Here is a 15,052-nt window from a genome sequence, read left to right as displayed (position 1 = left end):
GGTGGTGAGGCACTGGACAAGGTTATCCAGAGATGCTGTGGACTGCCCCTTGCCTGGAAAGGGACAGGTTGCATGGGGCTTTGAGCCACCTGACCTACTAGAGTAGTGGTAGTAGGGTTGGGCACACACCTCTTTAAGGTTCCCTCCAACCCAAACCATTCCATGACTCCCCAGTCTTCCTAAATATGTATATAAACTTTTAGCAAGTAACTACTTATTGAGAGATGCTAGTCATTCAGCATAAACAAGTTCTAAGTAGGATGAGCTACATGAAGTTACAAAGCTGTGAGATTTAGTGTGTTGCTTGCTTAGCATCAGTAGCTGGATTTGCTGAAGCCTTAGGCCAGAAGCTGTGAACTTAGACCTACATATGCTTTCAGCCAGAATAATTAATTTGCTTAGTCATCTTCCTAGGAACTGGTACAGTGCTGTGTTTTAGCTTTAGTATGAGAAGAATATTGATAACATAGTGACATTTTGGTTGTTGCTAGGCAATGTTTATTATATTAAGACTAGTGGTTTTTTAGCTTCCCATCCTCTGCCAGTGTGCATGTGCACCTGAAAAAAAAAAAAAAAACAGAAAATAAGGAGGCTACAGTTGTCAGCAGAAGCTGTAACTCAGTGACACAAGATATCAAGGGCCTGCCTGTGTGGTGGACATGGAGAAAGAAACCAGAAAAGTGCCAGAAGACCATAAACCAAAAATCACCATTAGATCAAGGCATGAGACAAGTGTGTGAGAGGTGGAGGCGTAAGTCATAAGGGTATAATTGCCTGGGGTTTTCTTTGTTCTGAGTCTCTCTTTGAAGGCACCCAATCTTTGCTGACATGATGCTGTATCTCTGTTAAACCTGTTATTTTTATAAATCCAGTGTCTGAGATTCTACTGCAGGAAACCTAGGTCACATCTGAAGGAGAAGGAGGTGCTTGTGTCTGCAAAGAAAACCAGAAATGGGGTCCTTCTGAACATGGGGGTTTAATTGTAAAAATAGTCATTAAAGGGGAAAGTCTGGAACAACTACAGCTCTTTTCAAAACCTAAAATAAAGAAATAAAGTTGTTCAAAAGTATTTTAGGAAAGTATGCCTGTAGAAACATGGGAAATCAATTCTTTTTCTGAAATTTCTTCAAGTAGAAGAAGTTTTCAGCAACCACATGTAAAAAGACAAATAGCATATGGAATATATTGTGGGGGATTGAAAAGGACAGGGAAATTACATTCTTTTGGAATATTTTTCCCAAAAAAATTCTTTCATTTACCTGTTACCATTGAAACAAAGTAGTTATTTCCATACATTCTAAACATTTGACACTGCACAGTTTATATGCCTTAAAATATTTTCTTCCTGAAACAATTTTCCTAGGTTAAAGTCAAAGCAAATACTCTCTCCTCTCAATGTTTGTGACACAAGGCACAATGCTGAAGTAAGTGTTTTGTAGATGACAGGTATGAAACAGGAAGGGCTCCCAAGTGGGAGGGGAATATCATTAAAAGACAAAAATAAATTTATCAGCTTACACAATACTGTTTTCAGAAAATGTAAGAATTAAGTTAATTTTTAGTATGCATTTTATACTAAGCTGATTCCAATCAATGCTGTAAAAGTGCATGTTAACTGTTTAAATGTGTGACAAAACTGTAATATTCTGTTTAGTCTACTTTAATTCTTTTTTACTGAAACTAAAGCATATTTTTCACATATCTTAAGCATTGTAGTTTCTATCAAACATAGCATCACAGTTAACTAGAATTTAAACTCTTGTCTGCTGCAAACTGCAAAGGTAAGCAAACACTTACAGAATACTCATCTTAAAAAACTGCTAAATAGCCACCTGTAAAATATGTACTTAAAAAGTGTCATCACATGTCAAGCATACTGCCAACTGGGCCAAAACTTGGTTATCTTGAAATTGAAGACTCAAGAGTCTAACAAAGAAATAGAAACACGGTCAAGTTATATTCTAACTGTCTTAATGAACATATTTGGGAACCATCAAATGTATTATTTGCCTTTAAGGATCCACTTCACAACATTATTTTATTGGAAAGGAAGAAGTGCTGCCATAGCAGCTACTATAGTAGCTTGTAAAAGAGAAAAGAGAGCAAGGGAACAAAGTATAGAGGTAGGAATGTTGTCATTCTCTTACAATATCTGAAACTCCACCTCTCTTTACCTTTAGAAGCTCTCTCTCATTACCCATATCTAGTTCACCACAAAAAAAAAAAACCCGGACACTGGGTGGAATAGGAAGGAACAAACTTGTAACTACCACCTGTTAACTTTCAGCAAGCACTGTATTATGATTTTAGCCATTATGTTACCCAGTTAAGGACAATAAATTAAAAAGAAAATAGTGTGTAAAATCAATTTAGTTAAGTGGAGAAGGTTTTAATCCAGCTCTATATTGAGCTCCTAAATCTAGATTTCCTCTATTCGAAATAAGGAAAATAGCTTGTACAAAAACTTCTGGAGATAACCCTTTCATTTGGGCGCACAGTAATCACTGTAATCACTGAGTTCTGCATCTCACAAAACCTTTAAAACATTTTAGGACTCCACCCTTCTACTGCAATAAAAGCCATTCAGGTGAAGTACCCTCCATTCTGTGTCTCAGCTAGAGTATTAAACTTTAGTGTGGAACAGTATTCTGACTTTGCATCTAAGCTAGGTACTCTTTGTGTCAGGTGGAAAGATTAAAAACAGCAAATGGTACAAAGATAACAATGAAATTAACCCACCAGCTTCATTCAAATTGAACATTCACATAATGCAAATACAGAAGTTACAGCGTACCATACCAGTCACAACCATAAAGTAAGAAATCCAATTAAACTCAGCCAAGAAATTAAGACATTTACTAGTTTTGTCTGGACAGAGCTATAACCTGTTCTTCCATTTACACTGAAATTATGTGAGATTATTCAATTGCATCAGACTGCTTGGGGGTAGATCAAGGGAGACCACACAGTGGCACTTCATAAGTCCTACAATTTTTTTTTTTTTTTTTTTAACTAGGTTCCCAATTTGGCCAGCATGTTTCAGAGAAGAGGCTCAGCATATAATTTTCTGTCATTCAAAGGACAGAGGAAAAATAAACATGTTAAACATGTTTTGAATAGATACAAGTCCTAAACAGTTATGTAAATAACAACAACCTTCTGTTGTTGAGTTAACCATGCAACATTGACTTTTTCCACCTGCGTCCTTTGTCCCATTTATTAATTGCAGCTTTTGCTTATTAGCATGACATAATCAGCACTTCAAAGATAGGAAAAGGTCTATTTTTCTATGAAATGTCTAGCATACTCAGCAATCAGAACATAAATTCTCCTTTCTCTGCTTCTGCTCAGCGGTCTGATAATGGAGTTACTTAGCAACAGATGAAGCAACTGAACTGTGTTGCCTGATACACACACATTTTACTGCAAAGTAACACTCACAAAGGCATCATTCAGCTGATGGTTGTCTCTGCCTAGATGTATTTTTGAAGTGTAAAATCCATTAGTGTGAGACAAACCTATATGAAAACTCAACCATCACGTACTATCTGTAATGCACTACACATTTTGAGATTAACAGAAATTGCCTGTAAGAGTCACATACATGATTTTAAGCACCTCTGAGAAAGGAATAAACAAGAAAATGCAAAACACAAGACTATTACATTATTTACATGGATGCTACAGTAGTTGCTTAAAAGGGGAGGATAGGAGTCCTCTTTCTAGCATACTGACAACGTATGAACTTTAAATACACAGACCAAGCCCTTGTACGTCAATTACACTTTTCTTGCCCCAGAATGAGTACTTATTCATTTTGAAAATACACACACACCAACATATATCTCCACAAACCACCTGCTTCACCAGAGGAGCAGGAAGTATTACATGCCACACCAAATATTAAGGAGATTTTTTTAGAAGGGAGAAAAGTAACCCACAGAATTTGACAAACCATTTGCCAATCATTACTCCCTCTTAAGGTAATTCCACAACTAAACAATCCCTGTATTTTTAATTTATTTTGGCATGTAAAATTTTCTATTTTACAACTACATGAGAACCTCTTAAAAGTTGTCTTCGTTCATCACACAAAACTACACAGCCAGCAAGATCTGAAAGTCTCTCGTCCCCAGTAAAGTGAAAGCACAGCAGCTCCTTCAGCTTTGTCATCTAATGGCATTGTTCAAGTGTTATTTTATTCTAAGGATTCAACACACTGGAGTTCATAACAGCTTCAAAACTTATTTCATTTGTACATATGAAGATCTATGAATCTGAATTTGAATTTTACAGAGCTACACCAAGTTTGCCCCAAGACTTTTTCTTCCCTGTGAAAAATTAAGAATGGGTGGGAATTTAAGTACAATTAGGTACTAAAAAAAAAAGTAAATTCATGAAAAACTAGGCAAAAATTCAGTTTTGGTAAGTCACTAGACAAATTACTAGAAGAGGCAAAATTGAGAGAAATTTCCTATTTATTTGACAGCAAATATTTTTGTCTTATTTGCAATTAAAAATCAATGTTATGTTTTCAACAATGAAGCAATCCAGTAGAGTGTAAGTTAAGAACACATTTCACGGTTGCCTTAAAAAGGATTAAAAAACTTCCTGTGCTCCATTTCAACCAGGAACTTCGATGACATTTCAGATACTAAAACCACAAAGTCTTTAAGTGCTAATAACTGCAATAACAACTTCTTAGGTTACATTTCACACTATAAAGAGAATAAAAACTTGAATGATGAGAACTCTAAGATGCATCTACAAGGAAAGCTAAGTTAATACCTTGCCTCCATATTTTCCAATGATCAAGCACTTATGCAGATATTTAAACACACTATTTTCTTAATTACAATTAAGCCATCTTTCACATGCAACTATGCAAATCTTGAAGGTTTTCCTCTTCCTTTCAAAGACAGATAATTTTAATTAACCCACCTTTCTCTTTCCAGAAAAGGAAGGAAGACATTTTTACTTCCAGACTTCTCAGATAATTTATTTTTCTTTTTCATATTTAGAGTTTTTTATGTATTAAAGTAAGAAGGACTAGCTTTGACAGTATTCAAGATTGTGTTTCAATACAAGAGGAGAGGCGTGCCCTTCTTCTGCATTTAAACTACACAGAAATCTCAGTTTAGGTCTCTATCTCCTATTTTTCAACTTTCTACAGTTCTGATCAAAACCAATAACTGGCTGCCTTTTTTTTCTTTGTTGATTTAAGAATGGTTTATATTAAAAAAACCCAATCTTTAGCATTACCATTTCTTTGTCTTTTTGAAGCCAAATATCAAATGATTCTTGAATACAAGGTATGCTGTTTTCTTACAAACACAATTTATTTGTTCCAATTCAGCACTTTTGAAACAAAGGTTATAACCACGATGTTAGCCGAAAGTTAAAAATTCAACTGCAAACAAGTTTTACTTTCTCGCAAGAAACAAAATTTAAAAATAAAATGAAATTTAGAAAAAAACCTAAGTCAGTGTTATGCTATACCATTTGCAAGCCACTCTCTTTCTTCATTAGAAACCATCATTCCGGAGACTGCTTAGAATAGGATGTAAGATTTTGTTACTTCTCAACAACTTCCTTCTACTAGCTTAGGCACACTACTCCATCCTGATGAGAAAGTGACATATTTCAAGAAAATATTATCAGCGTGTATCACTTGTAATCAAGAACCTAAGCTCCAAAAATCCTTTTGCTGTTTGCACTTTTTACTGCACTTGTAGAAACAAAATAATTCGATATGAACTAAGTATTTTCCTATACAAACCACACCCCTCTCAAACAATTACTTGTGAAATACCATGTTAAAAACAAAAAGTTGTATGTTTCACTTGTACTTTGCATCACCTTCTGTGCCATCTCAGTAGAATTGCAATTTTCACAGCCAGGAACATTTTTAAGGAATTCACTTGCAAAAAGCAGCCATTCTAAAGAAAATTTTTAAAATATAAAGGGCAAGAGAAAACTTTGACAATCAAAAAATGCTTTGGGAAGAATAAAATCGTGATGTACTTACTAATTTGTTTTCTTGCATATATATTCTTTGCAGCTTCAAACAGCCTTTAGCTATAATGATCATTCCTTCATCTGAGATCTTGTAACATTGCCCAAAATGTATGTCTTTCAATTCCCTGCATTTTGAACCGAGCTGCAATTGATGAAATCAAAGGGAAAAAAACAATAGAATTTGACTGAAATGAAGAGATGGGAGAAAATATTTGACTGCAATGAAGTGATGGGAGAAAATTTTTTTTTTCTGCTTCTCCACCCCCCCATTAAAAATTATCTTTCTTTTCAGGTTTTGAAACACTGTATGCAAACAAGAAAGATTCTAATTACACACATGACAAAATGAAGTTGCTAACTACTGTCAACAAAACAGAACTAAGAGCAGCACATAAGAACTAAGTTATTTACTGTGTTTACAGGTAGCTAACAATGCCTTTATGCTCAACAGCTTATTTGATTTACCCTAAGTCCCAAATGCTCCTTTAACACTCTCTGAGAGTTGATGAAACCTTCCTGCACATCCAACAAATAAAGATCTTAATCACCTTCAGTGTTCATGAAGCAAAAATGAGTCATTTAAACACAGGGCTTGAATAGCAACCAAGCTCGGGAAAATTCAATACAATAGAGGTGAAGTATAGAATGTCACACTGCACACGTAACTACAAAAGTGATCATTCAATCCCTGGGTATTAAAAAGAATTAAAAAAGTATGTGCAGTCTCTAGAGAGCAGCATTTACTGCACCAAAAAAAAAAGTCTTCATACATCAACTTTTAAAACAGAAGATTTTTTGTAATTTTTATTAAATCCTATGAAAGTGTATTTTCTTGTTGCTAAACTGAAATATATTAAGTTTACAGAAGGAATTTGTGGAATGGATGGTTACCTGCTTCAGGCCTTCATCAGTGAGTCTGTCTTGATTGCCCACATGCACTTTCTGAAGAAGAGGACACTGAGAGGCAACTGCAATAATAGAGGTGTCAGAAAGCTGTTTACACCTGTAGGCAGTATATCTTAAGAGCCCAGGACATTTAATTGCTAAAATGCATACTCCTGTATCAGATACATTGCGACAATCAGAAATATTGATTTCAGTAATATTCTGGCTTCTTGATGCTATTTTTTCCAACAGCTCATCAGTGACCTGCAAAGAAAAAACAAATACTCACATATAACTTTTTCCATAAAGATCTTTAATGTCATTAGGAGAAAAATGGCTACTTATAAGATACATTTCCATGAGCTTTAGGAAAAATTAAACTATACCTCCTTTACAAATACTTCCTTATGGCTGAATATTTTACTGTAATTGGTTTGCTTCAGAGGGGTGGGGTTTTGATAGAAAATGGTCAATTGTGGGAAAGCTAGTTCTGACATACTATGTAGTCTGTAGCTAGATGGTTTCATGATAAAGCTCACAGAGGCAGAGGCAATAGCTCAACAAGTACAGAAAATACAGGCAGCTGCCGGACTTTATGTCACCACAAAAAGAATCCCAAATGGTTGCCCAGCTTGACAGAAGTTCTCAAGTACCAGACTGAGCTCCAGAGCTAGGAGGGAAACCACAGACCTACTTCTCTTTTTAGCCATGAACAGACTATCTGTGATGTCCAGGTATTAGAAAGATAAATTACTTGTTGGTAGAATTGCCTTATTAAGGTTTAGGGCTTGATGTGCCTTAATGACCCCAACTCCTAGGGAAGGTTAACAAAGCTTAGGGAGACTAATGTACTACTGACAGTGGACACAAAGAACACAGAATTCACAGACCACAATGACATTTGGCAGAACTTCTTAGATAAGGAAGAAACTGAAAAAGCCAACCCCACAACTGTGTTGAATCAATTCCAACTGAGTAAAAGGCAATTCTGGCAAGGAGATATGGCAAACACCACAAAAAAACCAACCCAAGAAAGCCACCAAACCAAAAGACCAGAAAAACTGAGTATGTGGACTAATTAGCATAAGAAGTCCAGAAATCATTTAAGCAACAGAAAGTAGAATACCAACTAATAAAAGAACTATGTAACTTGTAGCCACCAAACATTACTGTCTTTGTTTACTGAAATATATGTGATTTCACATTGATAATCATTTGTGCCCTATGGCAATTGTGCCAGTCTTCATTCTATTATGTTTCTTACTTGTAGTAATGCTGTATGGAAGGGCAGTGTTTCAATGTCTTAAAACTTTTCTCTTTTCATTTTAATATATTAGCAAGTATGCTCCATTTAATCAAAGGGAGAACTGTTGAGGAATACACTCAGTGCACATAGCTCAGGGTGCAGTTGAGCTCCAGGTGGCATAGCCAGAGGCAAAAGGCCATGAACTGGTGCCAGCCCTTAGTACAACAAAGGACACAAAGACCTGTGGCGCAGCCAGGTGAGGGACACTTGGAAATACAGCAGGAGCCAAGAGCACAGATGTACCCATGCACAGACTATGAGAGTACAAAAGCACCAGGGTCCCTTTGTTGGGCCCCTCCTCCTCCAGCCTGAGGTGTTATTCTGTTGTTGCACAATGATTACATTTTTTTAAGGAGCCAGAGGTCTGAGACTGCTGTGAGAAATCTGAAGTCGAGGCAGTAAGGAAAATGGGCTGACTGTGGGGTGTGCAGGAAGCCAAGCAGGGCATCCATCACCTCCCTGGGGCCGCCTCTGCAGAGGGGCTTCAGTCCCAAGCAGGTGGTGCCAGTGTGGCTGACAGAGCAGCCCCTGGATGCTCAGACAGTAAAGTTTCCTTATCACCTTTGAAAAAAAACATTCCATGCATTTTGTATCTGTACATACTGTAGTCAGACAAAGTGACAATAATCTTAAAAGAAAACAATCCCACCATTCAGAAATATTTAGCCATCATTTGGCAGCTTTAACCAAAGAGGACAAGAGAGCAACATGAATCCCTTTTGATTTTTGTCTTACACAGCTGAGGAAAAGTCTTTCCTGCGTTCAAAATTGTTTTTGTTTGTATCAAGTCAGATCTTTTTTCTTGCTCTTTCATCAGGCAGGTGTTAAAATAGAAAATAACTGTGTTGGTTTTGTCTGGGGTAGAATTTTCTTCACAGTGATTAGTATGCAACTATGTTTTGGATTTGTGCTGGCTTTCTTATTGCTCAACAGAGACTGCACAGAGCCAAGGCTTTTCACCTGGCCACACTGGCAAAGAGGCTGGGAGGTTGGGAGGGAACACAGCCAGGACAGGCAATCCCCAACTGACCAAAGGGATATTCCAGACAATGTGGCATCACAGTCAGGGGTAAGTCAGTCAGTCAGTGAGAGGAAGAAGGAGGAAGGGGGGGACATTTCCAGTGATGGTGTTTGTCTTCTCAAATCATTGAGAAGTGTCTTCACAAGCATGATGGGGCCCTGCTCTTCTGGGGATGCCTGAGCACCTGCCAGCTCAGGTAGGAAGCAGTGAATTAATTCTCTGTCATGCTTGTTTTGTGTATGTGTGTGTAATTTTGCTTTCACTATTAAATTCTTTAAACTCATGAATTATGTAGCTTTTATTCTTCCAGTTCTGTCCTCAACCCTACTGGTGGAGGAATGAGAAAAGGCTGGCTACCTGGGCCTTGGCTGCTGGCTGGGATTAAACCACACCAACGACAAATTGCAAAGAAAAAAATAATCCTTCTTCAAATGCAACCATCCAGTTGTTATTTCTTTGCACCCTGTATTTCCATTAAATGCTCAAGACGCAGTTTATAGACCCCCACAAGTCACTACTCAACAAGAAACCCAAGGGCAGTAGCCAAACAATACTGGCATCCCCAAAGCTTTCCAAGGAGGGAAGCTACCCTGTACAATTTAAGGCTAGGCTCCTAGGGATATCACTAAATTAAATCCACAAATATTTCATTCTAGGATTGGCTAAAAGCCTAAAAAAAAACCAAAACACCAAAAACAAAAAAACAGTCTCTTTTCTTATGAGTAGGAGCCATACCAGCTGAAGAAGAAAATAAAGAAAATTTGTTAAAACAAACAGAGCAAGCACCACATGTGACCATTCTTCCAACTACAGCATCCTCAGAAATGCTCATGTTTGTCTTTGAATTAATAAGACTTCTCACAGCTTCAGACCACTTGATGCAGAGCTGAGACAGGTAACCCACAACCCATTTCAAATAGCAGTTTTGTGGTCACACTGTTTAGTAACTGATCTCAGACAAAACACTATATTTAAAGGAACCATCTAAGAGACCAGACATTTTCAGTGAATAGCAGAAAAATCCATGCAACTACAGATATCACCATTTAATGTGTTTCTTTTGTTTACCCCTGGTCAAAAGTACAAGTTCCAAGGACAAATTCTGAGTCATGAAAACAATTATTCCACAGTGATATTTTCATACCTGCTGACGACTACTGAGATCCAGTTGCTTCCAAAACTGAAAATCTAAACAGAGGTCACGCCAATATTTACAGACTAATGACACTGAAAGGCAACGCTCATTCAGAGATAAGTTGGAAAATATCTGTAAAGAAAGAAAAAATAAATTTGTCACATGTAATAATATTTTAGAGACAGAAATATTTTATTATCAATATATCTTGTAAAAGACTGAAAAGTATTAGCATGCATTATAATACACAGATTTACAACTTGCCCCCCTCTTGATTAGTCAGAGACAATAACAAAAAAACCTACATCCCACAAGAACTGACAATATTAGTAAGTCATATTAGCCAACAATATAATCAACAATAGAATATATCCTAAGTACTCATTTCAGAAGTGCTTCTAAAATGGCACACCTAAAGAATTACAAATTAGCTCAGTGTTATTTGCAAGCCATTTAAAAAGTGCTTTCATTCGCATCCTGAAATGGATGGGAAACCTTTCTTTTATTTTTTAACTGAACTGGTAAGAAGAGTCTTAAAGGTATTAAAACATCAGGTCTTGTGGGAAGGGGGCATGGGATGGTAGAGTACATTAGCAGAGTAAATCAGTGTCATAGAAGAGAACTGAAGCACAAAATTAGCCTTCTATACCCCAAGGTTTCGTGCACTATAGCAGCTGGCAAAGAAAGAATAAACTGTAACTTTATAGCAAGACCATAAATTGCCATAGCATGTATTACATTCATCCTTTTCTTAAAAACACTGTTGTTTATTAATAAATATAAAATGAGTGTCTGTCAAGAGCTCCCATGAAGGTACCCTGTCAGCACAAATGAACTTAAATCTACATGTGATCCTATAATGAGAAAAGGCAGTAGTGGCATTATACCTACACAGGAGTACAGTCTGTAAAACATGCAAAACACTGATCTGAGGACATCAAGTACTAAATAGAAGTACTATTGCCCATCTCAGGCAATTTTCTCAAGAAAATATGAAAATACTGGAGAGTGTCCATAGGAAAGCACTGAAGTCTAGCAAACATGAAAACATTCAAGGAAACTACTAGTACTGTTTAGCCAAGGAAAAGGGATGGCAAAGGAAAAAAATAAGAGGGAGTAATGAAGCATTGAACTATAATGGTGAATTAAAGAACTTTGTTTATTGGGTGGTCTTTGGAACAGACAAGACAACAAACTGTCGAGAATAACAACCATTAACTGTATCCCTTGTTCTACGGGATGGCTTACCCCAGCAGATTTAAATATGTATATCCCAATAAGACCCCTTGATAAAGCAGAGCTCTAATAAGAGAGGAGGGGGTCAAATTCATGACACTCTGTACATGCTTGCATGATTTATCATTCTCCTCTTTTTCTAGCTATGAGAAACTTGCAATCTCTTATGCAAGACACCTCAGTGTTGAAGGATTGTGCATGAACCCCATTTCCCCGCAGGCCTTTGCTTGGCTATTACTAGAGTCAGTGTCTCCTCCTCATTAGGCAGCCAGTTAAACACAACAGACAGAAGAGCAAACAATCACTGCCTGCTTTCTCCCTGCAGTTCATACTGGTGAAACCATGCGAGGACCAGGAGGTGGCTGCAATCAGCACTCAAAAAGTACCATCACCCACAGTCAAGCAGAAAGCAAGCACTGAATAGTAAGTGGTAATTTGGCATCTGACATTTCCAGCGAAAGTGTAATTCTAAACATGAGAAAAGGTGACAGTCTGATGATACTCAGTAATTCTAAGTTAGTAAGAGCAATAGGAAACTTGAATTCCTGCTACCAGCATGAAAAAGAAGACTGAATCTTTTAACAGTTATAAAAATCTTAGAATAGAACAAAGCAACATGATCCACGTTATGTTTAGACAGACATTTGACTGACTCCAATTAATATTAACAAAGGATATCAAAGTTGGCATTGTAAAATACTTCAACTAATCTCTACTCAAGTGGGACATAAATATGTTTATTTGTGGAAATAACACCTTTGAGAAATCAAAGCTTGCAGTACTGAAGAACACAGTAAACCTAGTACAGTAAAGACTGTTGCTAATACAGCTGCCACTGTTAAAATGAAAGCCCATAAATAATTTCTGTATTTTATTTTGTTTATCCTGTTTTGGCATGGCTTGGTCTTGAGAGCTGGGGGGCTACAAAGGCAGATTCTCTGAGAAGCTGCTAGAACCTTCCCTCACATCTTACAGAGCCAGAGTCAGCCAGCACCCAAGATGGAGCCACAGTGGCCAAGGCTAAGACAGTCAGTGATGGCAGTGGCACCTATGGAACAACATAAGAAGGAGAAAAGAAATGTCATTGAGCAGAAGCAAGTTGCAATCAAAGACAGAGTGAGAATATGTGATGAAGAAGGAGCAGCAAAAACAAGGTAAGATGAACTGACTGTAACCCCTACTCTGGTCGTCCTGAACGGCTGGGGGAAGGAGGGAGAAAATTGAGTGCCGACAGGCCCAGGAAAGATAAAACATTTAGGAAAGATCTAGGTTTTTCTTCTCATTATCATACTCTGATTTGATTGGTAATAAATTCAACCAATTTCCCCAAGTTCAGTCTGTTTTGCCCATGACAGTAATCACTGAGTGATCTCTCCCTGTCCTTAATTCATCACCCTTTCCTCATGTTTCCTCTCACCAGTCAAGGAGGAGAGTGCCAGGGCTTTGGAGGGGAACCTATTGTTCAGCCAGGATCAACCCACCACGCTACCATCCCACCAAAAGCTGAAAGCCCTTACAAATCACAGACCTACTGCTAACCTGTTTCTCCTGCATGAAGCAGCTGTAGCAACAACAAAACAAAAAAGAAAGAAGTTTGATTAAATACTTGACACAAACAGCACTGCTGCATAGAAAATATTCTTAAAAATGTCCAAAAGCATTTGTAGTAATCCTTTAGTCCATGCTGTACTAAAGTCTAGAAGCAGAGACAAGGAGTACAAGTGCTGCAAACTGACTTCTTAGAAAACAGTGAGGCCATCAGGACGAGAAGAGAGACCCAAATCATTGCAGAAGTTGCAGCATGCTCAGGAGTAGCCATGTGAGTTACAAAAGCAGTATGTGTTCAAAAACAAGGCCTTGCCAGTTTTATTATCTGTAGTAGCTCTAAAAGTTCCAGCTATAAAGGATGCTGAATAATGCCGTGTAAAACAACAGCTTATCTTCAGAGCTTGCAATTGTTAAAAGATGACATATTGAATTACACTAAATTGAATTTAGTAGCAAGGACTATACACATCCCAGGTGGTGGCACATCACCCTTACATTAAGTGATTAGCTGAGCTGATGATTCAAATACTACACTAGTGCATAAAACACTTTGACTCACATTGATGACTTCACCACTTTTTCATTCAGTATTATTCTCTAGACACAAACTGATATTGTGGCTTAAAATTTCTAATTCCCAAGGATGTATAAATACAGCTGAAAGCTAAAACCATTCCCACCCACAAGCCTGTTCATTTAACTCCTGCTTGTAGTAACTTGGATGTAGATAACTTGGATGGCAATGGTTCTACTAGTTAGGATTTAGTTCTGAGGATTGTACTCAAATATCTAAACTTACATCCACCATTCAGTTTGCTCCCCCTCAACTCTCTAATCTCTCTTCCAAACACCAGAACATCCTTCAGCACAGCAAAGGAAAAAAATTATTATCTTTTTATAGAATCATTTTACATTATTTTCTCTGTTGGCAAAAGGCAGGGGTAGAGGAATCAGAGTTCTGGAAAAGGCGCTCCCTTTCTCTCATCTCACCCTCTTTCAGCTCAAATTCCTAATGCAGATGTCAGTTTCTCCTGGTTCACCCTTTCATATCATTGTTAAGATTAGTGGATTTATTTTTAGTGGATTTCCTTTCAATGGCTGCAAGAGAATCTCTGAGCCTTCAGGCTATATCCCATTTAAGGATACCTGATCTTCCCCACTGACAGCCTTATCATATCTTCCAGACACAGTAAATTCTTTAACCACAAGCTCTTGCTTTGAAATAAAACTGTTCACACAGTCTCATTAAAGACCAGCAAATGCCTTCCTTGCCTCAGTCTTCAACAGCAAGACTGGTTACTCTCCAGATGCCCAGCCCATTGAACAGGAAGACAGGGACAGAGAGAAAAATGAAGTCCCCCGTAATCTAAGGGGGAACAGTCAGTGACCCACTACACCACTTTAGACCCACAGAAGTCTACAGAGCAAAATGGAATCCATGGGCCCCAAGGGAGCTCATGGAAGTGCTCGCCAAGCCACTTTCCATTATTTATGAGCAGTCCTAGCTGCTAACAGGGGCATTTTCAGTTGACTGAATGCTACAACACGTGATGTTCATCTACACAAAAGGCTTGAAGGAAGATCCAGGGAACTACAGGATCAGACCTTGTAGTCAGACCTTGGTCCTGGATAAGGGTATGGAGTAGATCATCGCAAGTGTTGTTACATACAGGACAACCAGGAGTAAGGCCCAGCCAGCACAAGTTTGTGAAAGGCAGGTCCTGCTTTACCAACCTGGTCTCCTCCCATGACCAGGCAACCTGTGTGGTGGAGTAAGTGAAAGGCTGTGTATTTTGTCTGCCACAGTTTGCTTTGACACAACACTCTCCTGGAGAAACTGTCTGCTCATGGCTTGAATGGCGGTACTCCAGAAACAATATGGGAACAGGACCAGGGCCGTCAC

General features: G+C 37.9%; 1 protein-coding gene across 2 annotated transcripts in view; it reads right to left on the bottom strand.

The window, feature by feature from the left end:
- Positions 1–15,052, bottom strand: part of FBXL17 (F-box and leucine rich repeat protein 17) — a 274,511-nt gene that overhangs the window by 249,427 nt on the left and 10,032 nt on the right. For both annotated transcript variants that reach the window (XM_068177457.1, XM_068177456.1), the window contains exons 2-4: positions 10,375–10,497; positions 6,910–7,167; positions 6,029–6,160 (exon numbers count right to left, since the gene is read on the bottom strand). In XM_068177457.1, coding sequence (XP_068033558.1) covers positions 6,029–6,160; positions 6,910–7,167; positions 10,375–10,497 — 513 coding nt within the window. The remainder of the gene's footprint in view (positions 1–6,028; positions 6,161–6,909; positions 7,168–10,374; positions 10,498–15,052) is intronic.

Source organism: Anomalospiza imberbis, chromosome Z (assembly GCF_031753505.1).
Source record: "Anomalospiza imberbis isolate Cuckoo-Finch-1a 21T00152 chromosome Z, ASM3175350v1, whole genome shotgun sequence".
Taxonomy (NCBI): Eukaryota; Metazoa; Chordata; class Aves; order Passeriformes; family Viduidae; genus Anomalospiza; species Anomalospiza imberbis.
The sequence above is the reverse complement of the archived record's forward strand: the minus strand, read 5'-3'. Positions and strand labels throughout refer to the sequence as shown.